The 8,529-nt window shown below is 46.6% G+C and overlaps 1 protein-coding gene across 3 annotated transcripts in view; it reads left to right on the top strand.

Annotated features, from left to right (window-relative positions):
- The window catches only part of LOC108928980 (sodium-driven chloride bicarbonate exchanger-like), a 47,044-nt gene continuing 38,515 nt past the window's right edge, over positions 1-8,529 (top strand). The window contains exons 1-2 of one of the 3 annotated variants that reach the window (XM_018743224.2): positions 1-437; positions 4,661-4,690. In XM_018743224.2, coding sequence (XP_018598740.2) covers positions 390-437; positions 4,661-4,690 — 78 coding nt within the window. In that variant the 5' untranslated portion in view covers positions 1-389. The remainder of the gene's footprint in view (positions 438-4,660; positions 4,691-8,529) is intronic. The other 2 variants (XM_029257768.1, XM_018743225.2) reach the window with 2 other exon arrangements.

The following is an 8,529-nucleotide window of genomic DNA, read 5'->3' as shown; positions in this document are numbered from 1 at the left end:
CGCGAATGATGACTGAATTATTCCAGTCCTGCACTCGCCCCTCCTCGGAGGACAACGACGTGAGACGCGCACACCATAGAGCGCGTCACCGCCAACTGGCACGGCTCCGCGCGACTCGGCTCGGCTCGGATCGGTTCGGATCGGATCGGGGGCAGAACCGCGCCGTGTGTGAGCTCGCTCGCGCGCGCGTTCCCTGCGACATGTGACCGCGCAGAATTCATTTATGTGAGGGGGGGAAAAAAAAAAAAGAGCGAGAGAAAGAAAAACCCAGGACTCAGGAGCAGCAGCCGCCGCCGCAGCAGCAGCAGCAGTTTTTCCGAGAGCAGGAGGAACGTCGCCCTGAGGCTGAGAGCGGGAGCGCGCGAGCGGCACGCGGAGAAGGAACGAGGATGGAGATCAAGGACCAGGGAGCGCAGATGGAGCCTCTGCTGCCCACGGTAAACGACCCCCCGCGGGGCTCTCTGGGCCATTTATTTAAACCATATATTACGGTAACCCGACGACGGAAACATTATTTTATTTCATTATTTAAATGCCGCATATTATTCATATGCGCGTGCGTGACTGTCGCGCGACGCCGCCGTGTTTAATTGATTTCTCTTGGGGAAGTAGGTCAAGCGCGTGGAAACGGGAGGGAAAGGCAGAGGGGGGGCGACCGGGGAGGCAATTGATAAGTGGCGCGCGGAGGGAGGCAGGTGCCCCTCTCGTTACCCGGGTGCGCGCGCGACTGCGCGCGTTCCTCTACGGCTCTTCGGCGGCACCGTTATTCGGGGGTCCCCGTCATTCAGCGCTCGTCCGCGGGTCCGCTGGCGCGAGCCCGTGTGCCGCTATACTTCTGTGGCGCGCAGCGCAACCATATATAATCATTATAATAATAGACACATGATCCTGTGTGTGTGTGTGTGTGTGATAGATGGCGCGCGCGGATGGAGACCGGTGTCCGACTCGTATTCATATTTTTCATAGACAGGAGCGATGCGGGCTCCCGCACGGCACTGGGGGTGCATTTATTTGCCAACACCCCGCATTTCCACCGCACGTGTCTCTCCTCCGCGGATGCCCGAACTGCTCCCGGTATTTTTTACCTGCATTTACTGTGTTGCGCGGAGACACTGTGTCACTCACTGCTGTGCACCTCTCAGCACTGACACACTGCGCTCCAGCTGATGCCTGGAAAGGATGAGGTGAGGGACAGTTACCACAGTTTTACCTTGCAGCAAGGTAAAACTGTGGTAATGAGCAGCGGCTCAGGGACGGAGAAGGCAACACCATGGCCGCCAGGCCCGTCCTCCTACAGCAAATGGGAATTTACTCCATTTACTCCAGATGCTTCAAACCCCGGGAAATGATTCCCATCCCTCCGCTCATCCCATGATGACTCCCTTATTTGCAATGAATTGTGGCAGGATCGGTGTGTGTGTCTGTGTGGCGCACGCCAGCCTGGTGTCCGTCCTGCTGCGATGTGCCGTGGCGGGGATCCTCCGGGACCGGAGTGGCGGCAGAGCGTCCGTCCCACTGGACACCACTGCAGGACATATGACTGTCTAAAATAAGACATGTTATCTGGAACAGGTGACTAAGCGACGCTCCTCTCCGGTGGCGCGGCGTTGGCCCGCTGGAGCGATGGGACCCCCAGCGGGGCGGGGGGATGGGGTCGGGACCTGTAGGCCAGGGTTCGATGCAGCTGGGGAGGTTTGATGAGACACGAGCCGAGCGGGAATGTCCTGGATTCCTATCCGTTTGTGGGGCGGCAGCCCCCGGCAGGCGCACGGTGTGCTACTTGTTCCAGCTGAGCTCCTAATTAATTAGGCCCGATCGAATTATCGATTGAACGAGTCACGTGAGTCAAAGTACTGCTGAGTGCAATAAGCTGAGCGCAGCACACTCCCCCCACCATCCCCTATGATGATGAAAATGAAATACCTGAGAGGGGACACAGAAGTGACAGCCTGCCCGTTTACCGCACAAGCTCTTGTCCTAATTATGATCATGTTGTTGGAGAGGAAACATAATGTGGTGAGTCACGCCTTTGGTGCTCATGAATACCTCGGAGTGTTGTCTCTCTAATGAAATGCTCCTCTGTACTAATTAAAAGTCCCTTCGTTATCCACTGCATAGCCTGGATTCTTAATAATAATAATAATAATAATAATAATAATAATAATAATATTCCTCACAGTGGAATATTTGATATTCTTATTATTGCTACTACTGTATTACTACACATTTACATTTACATTTACATAGTAGACCATCTTTATTTGTCATCATAATATAACTAATGCAGTATTTAACTCAGTGTCACTTTGACCCTTTTTTCACTTCTGGATGTTTCCCAAAGCCCCTCAGGTTAATTACCGTTGTTAACCCAGTTTGGTACCACACCCAGTTCCTTAACCGCTAAACCACATTCTGCCCTCTTTTTAACATTGAATATAGTTGTTTGTTTGAAACGCAACTTTGACGTTTGGCTTCTCCTGGTTTAAGTATTAATCTGAACAGTGGTTTTGAATGCTGCACTTTAATCACATCAATTATTAACTGTAATATTAGCTCAAAGGCTGGGTCCTCGAACCCGTACGTTAGGCTACCTTGATAGGACCAGTTACACTTTGCTCAGCATAACGATGATCTCACAATGTTGTCCTCAAAAATACCAGTTCCAGAATTTTTCTTTTTTTTTTTTCCGGAATTGTGTACTGACTAAGGGGGGGTGTGGCGGCGCAGCAGGTTTGGCCGCATTCCGCTCTGTGGTGGGTCTGGGGTTCGAGTGCCGCTTGGGGTGCCTTGCGATGGACCGGTGTCCCATCCGGGGTGTGTCCCCTCCCCCTCCAGCCCTGCGCCCTGTGTTGCTGGGTTAGACTCTGGTTTGCCACGACCCGCTTGGGACAAGCGGCTTCAGTCAATGTGTGTGTGTGTGTGTGTGTGTGTGTGTATGCTTTAACTATTGAGACAGAAGGACACAATTTCACTCGGTTTGTCTAAAGGGTGTTATCAGTCCATCCTACCCCTCCTTCTCTGCTTTCAGAAACAGAAGGAAAAATTGTCCGCAGGTCTGTCAAAAAAGAATGGCAGTGTGTTCTTGGTAGGACGGAAAGGGCTTTTCACGCCTTTTCGGTTCGACCATTGCTGTTCAACCGGCTCATTGACGAGAACTGAAAATGGTGATGCTGTGGCTCATTGGGGCTGCAGCTTTGATGCCACTCAGCTGCAGGTTCTGGACTTTGGATCTAGCTCCGGCTCATTCCGTCTGGAGTTTGTATGTTCGCACGGGTTTTCACGTGTGTCCATACGGCTTTGTACGTAAATGTGTGTGTTCTCTGCGTATAATCACCCTCATAGGGTGAATAGATGACTGAGCTTCCCTGCCTTTTGCTCTATGACTCATGATCTCCTGCCTTTTGCCCTTTGCTTTCTGAAACATCTCTAGATCACTGCGATCTTTATTACTATATTCTTTTTTCATGTAAAAAAGGCTCCTTTATGACAGTTCCAGCTTAGGATCAAATGTAACCCTAACCCTAAAATTGGCATAAGGAGTTATTGACTCTGATTTTCAAGAAATGACTTACTTGAACAGAAATATTAACTGAAAATATGAGCCTTGGTGACAGTGTGCATCAGCCAAGGTGAGCAGACCCCCACACGGGTCCCTGGCTTCTACTGTGCAGATGTCTTGGAAATTTCATGACTCTTTGTGCTCTACAAGAGTAATTAGCCTAAAAGCGGCAAAGAAGTTTTAATGAAAGCTGAAAGAAGTGAAAAGGCAAAGGAAAGCCTAACTTAAATTTGAAGTGGCAAAACGAGTAAAGTTCTCTTGAAAGACAGTATCACTACAGATGACTTGGTGTGAGTTGATTTACCATTCCGTCATTGCAAGTGACGCTTTGCGAACAACTCAGCAAAGAAGGGTTATGAGCCTTACAAATAACGACAGCAGTTACATTACGAGAATTGCTTTAATAAGCAGTGTTCCATTAATAATTTACATTTATTCATTAATCAGAGGCTTTTCTACAACTTAGAACACAAAATAATAGTAATGATATTCTTTATTTTATTTAGGCATTGAAAAGCAGCTTCAAAGGCTGCAACTTTAAAGGCACCATAAATTTAAGTAAAAATAAACAGTAAAACAAGAATAAAAAACAGTGGTAGCTGACTAAATAGAGCAATGAAAGGACAACACCATGATTGCTTTTATAATGATAATTATCAATAACAAAAAAAACAACAGCCTGAATTTAAATGTGTCCATAGTATATCTGATATGCAGGATTTGGTTTCTCAACATTTCCAAGATAAAGCAGGAATTTTACATATTTTGTAACAACAGAAAAAAGGTGAATGTTTTGGGGCCAGGAACGCATGATTTATTTTTACCATTGAAATTAATAGCAATTAATAGTTTAAGATCATTCGGTTTATGAGCAGCTTACTAATGATGTCACCTCAACTGGTGATGACACGTTTGCAGTCTGGATGCCAAGCTCAGCAAACACCTGGACAACAGGAATTAATTATTCTCACTGTCTGTACTTACATCCTGGAGGTGGATGGGTGGGTTTACCTGGATTACCTGAACACTGATCCCACAGAGCTGGTTAGGGTGAGACTCTGGGTAACAAGGCTGGGCTTGACAATCCTCTGCCCTTTGCAGGTAGAAACCCCCGTCGGAGCCAGGAGGGAGGTGAGTTTGATCATGCATGTTAAAAGCACATTACGCTTTATCTGTGAGCTTGCTTGACTTGTTGACTTGACTCGCTTGATGTTGTGGAAGACAATGCGAGTTCCCCTTCTTGGCATGTTCTTCTCTTGCCTGTCATCTTGGACCATTCTGGTAGCATGTGTGCATGTCTTCACTTTGAACACAGTATCTGCAGAACTTGCACGTAACGTGGTGAGCAGCCTATGAAGGGATGGCGACTGCCTCCCTGTGAGTGCTGGGGAAATGGCGATGATTTATAGAGCTCAAGCTCCAGCAAATGATGTGGTGATCTGAAAAGGGTCTTGAGCCATTTTTTAAGGTTCAGAACATGTCATCGTTGTGCTAATCCGGTACTTCTAAACAAGTGTCCCTAGATCCCCATTCGGTAGGGGAAGTGCTATGAGTTATGCTTTGAGAGTCAAAGTTATCTTGTACATGTTGTGGATAGTTGTGGAGATGAGGTGGCCACATGGGAAGGAAAGAGGTACTGGGCAGCAGGTTTGCCAAAACAAACTCAGATTTTATTAGAAGGAATAACCAAAACTGGGGACGTAACCTAAGAAAGCAAATCGAACACAAACTCAGGACAGATTTCCTAAAGCAAAAAACATGAAGAAATGCCCATAACCCCCAACCAAGCCAAAAATTCCACAGAGGGAAGGAAGCCCTGGAGATGTGCCCCATCAAAACAGCAAAAGTCCTCCTCCACTGAGACTGGACTGCCTCTCTGCACTCCAGTCCTGCTTCATTTTACCCAGGAGGGGTTTCAAAGGGGAACCTGGCAGAGACACTCTTTGGAAAATCTTGTTGTGCGCTCCCAAGCTCACCCTGCTCCTGGAGATCCGTGTCGACTGTTTACGTCCAAATGTCCTCCACTCGTTCTTGTTTTGCATTCCTCTGTCTTATTTCTGTCTTTGGTTTGAAATTCTCTGCTTATCACTGTAAAAGAAACTCTGCACTTGTGTTTGCCAACACCTGTGTGTCACATGGAACCGAGGACGCCGGGGCGGCTGGACCCAAGCGCAGGATCGTTTGTCAGGAACCAAGGGCTCAGGCGAGTTCTCGTTGTTGGGGATGAGCAAAGAGTCGGTCGGTCGGCGGTCAGAGTGAGAACGAGGATCCATGGACGTGGTCAGGGGACGATGCGAAGGGTCGAAAGCTGGAGAATGGAGACAGGAAGCAAGGGCCGAGAAAGAGCAGGACATAGTGCAGATGGGACGGTTGTCTCAGCGAGATTCTGCAAGGGAACGGGAGCTGAGGAGGGTCTTTTAAGGGTGCTTGTACTGATTGGTGTCTGGTGCCTGATCTGTGTCAGGTGCTGTCGATTGTGATGAGGACGTGGACGTGACACTGTGTTAATGGTACCCATCAGACCACCCAAACTTCTTTCTTCTCAGTCCTCACACCAGCTGCTTTACATAACGATCCATGAGCGACCTTGCTGTCAAAGGCAGCTGGTCTTCCATTTATTCATTAAGCTGACACTTCTCCGAGATGTCTTATGATGTGAAGCTACCTACAGCAATTGAGGCAATTGTACAGTTGGCTAATTTTACTGGAGCACTTTAGGGTAAGTACCTTGTTCAAGGATACTACAACACGTGAGATTTGAAGCAGTCACCATCAGACCCGAAAGCAGCAGGTCTAACCACTGCACTATCAGTTGTTCTTGTCATTGACACGAAGAGTCATGGGTTGGGGATGAATTGATGGACAGGTCTCTATGCTTCGCATCCAGCTCACAGTGGTCTGGGCTGCACTGAATCCTGGGAAAGAGACTAGGAGACGGTGTCTCTCCTGTCTGTGGACGTCCTACGATGAGTAGTGGACCACTTTCGGGGCTCTCCCATTATCCATGGACTGGTGGTACTGGTCATATTCAATCTGTTATGGATGGCAGACATGGTGAAACATTCTTACAGAGCGGAAACACCACAGTGCTTTTTACACAGAAGTTGTCTTCTATCAGTTTATAGCCAGGCCTGAGTCCAACTATGTCTTGCTTGTCCAAGACAGCTAAAGCCCCACAGTGGTCTGGGGGGGTGACTTTTAAGAGGATAAGCCATTTTCCTTTATTATTGTGCAGAGTGTGAGAGCCAGAATATAAAAGCTTTTGTGATTGGTTGAAAAGTTAGTAAGGCGTTTTCTGATTTGTGGATCCATCATTCAAGGCACAACAGTGTTTTTTTTTCTTTTTTTTGCAAAATGACCTTCCCAACCTTTTGGGCATGATTGACCATAATGGATTGAAAATATTTCAGCAGTAGTATTGAAGGATTTGTCAAAATAAACTTGTTAATAAATATTAGGTCTTACGCTATTCTTTTAACCTTCTCTGTGCTGTGTGACTCAGGGTAGAAGCCTAGAGTTAAGAAATTATTTTTGTAAAAATGAACTTGACAGTTGCTGTTAATATTATCGCGGTGTTATCATTCTGTCGTGTTGTGTCACGATGAATGTGCGGAGCGGGCGCAGTCATGATTAAATCTGTCCTTACAAGCAGACCCCGTACGGTTCACTAATCTCTGCGCTCGTGAGAAAATGTCCCACAGTCGGTCACGTTTTCACCCCCCCTCCCATGAATCATAGTGCGGTATCTTTTTTTTTTTTTCTTTTTTTTAACCATGCTGCCTGGCAGAGTTCTTCAATGTAGTGACCTTCATGGGATTTGAACCAGAAACCTACTGTTGAGGAGCCCAATTATAAGCTTTAATTAGTGTTGTTTTGCTTTGCTTTAATCCACTGCAGCTCATAATCCACCAAAGTCCCATTTTTCACAGTATTTACAGTCACTGCTCTTAATCAGCCTTCATTTCTCTTTATCTTCTTTTGGAAAGACAAATATTTTGTTATGGCCCCCTTTTCGGCTGCAGTAGGATTTATGCCCAATGGTCATTCCCGGAAGGGCTTTCTGCTCAGCTCAGGTTGTTTGTTTTCAAGTCAGGGGCATTTAAGCTTCTTTGTTTCCATGTTTATTCATTTTTAAAATGTCTTTATTAAATTTCTTGAACAGATTCTAAAGTGTGTAAAATATAAATGTGTGTGACAACAGATGGTGTGTAAAGCTGGACTCGCAGTCGAGGTTGTGTTGCTTCGGAGGCCCGGAAAGGTTTGATTGCTTTGATTTGTTTGACGGGCTGCGGTCGCCGTGCTCTGTGGGCCTATTGACCGCTGGTGCAGGGCATCAGCCGTTGAACCACCAGCGCACGGTGCCGCACCAATAGATAGTTTTTTCTTAGTTTGCAGGCAGTCCCCGGATTACAAACGAGTCCCGTGTCCTCAGTCTGTCTTTCAGTGGGATTTGTATGTAAGTCGGAACAGTTCGGTACGGTTCGTTTCTAACGTCAGTTAATCAAATGTTTGTCTTAGTATATAGTATATAGTGTACCTTTTTATGCATAAAAAAACATTAAAGAAACACTTTGGATACACTAAAACATCTTTAATATAACAATATAGTAATAATAACAATACAATGTGATGATGTCATGATAATGATAACAATAATAATAATAAATGTAACTACAGTATTTATAATAGAGAGAGACATAGAGATCATAATAAATGTTACTAGTGTCGTGATGAACAGAGGACACGGAGGAGGCTGCACCCAAGCGCAGGATCGTTTATTCAGAATCAAAGGACGTTAGACGTGTTCTCGTGGTCGGGGACGGGCGAATGGTCGGTCGATCGGCGAACTGAACAGAGGCGAGGATCCAAATCGTGGTGACGTGTTTTTCATAGGCGGGTGCTCCAGTTGAAAACTGCTGGTTGAGGTGGGGGGTGTGGTTGTATTTATTATAGCGAGAGCGTGCATGTGC

Source organism: Scleropages formosus, chromosome 14 (assembly GCF_900964775.1).
Source record: "Scleropages formosus chromosome 14, fSclFor1.1, whole genome shotgun sequence".
Lineage (NCBI taxonomy): Eukaryota > Metazoa > Chordata > Actinopteri > Osteoglossiformes > Osteoglossidae > Scleropages > Scleropages formosus.
The sequence above is the reverse complement of the archived record's forward strand: the minus strand, read 5'-3'. Positions and strand labels throughout refer to the sequence as shown.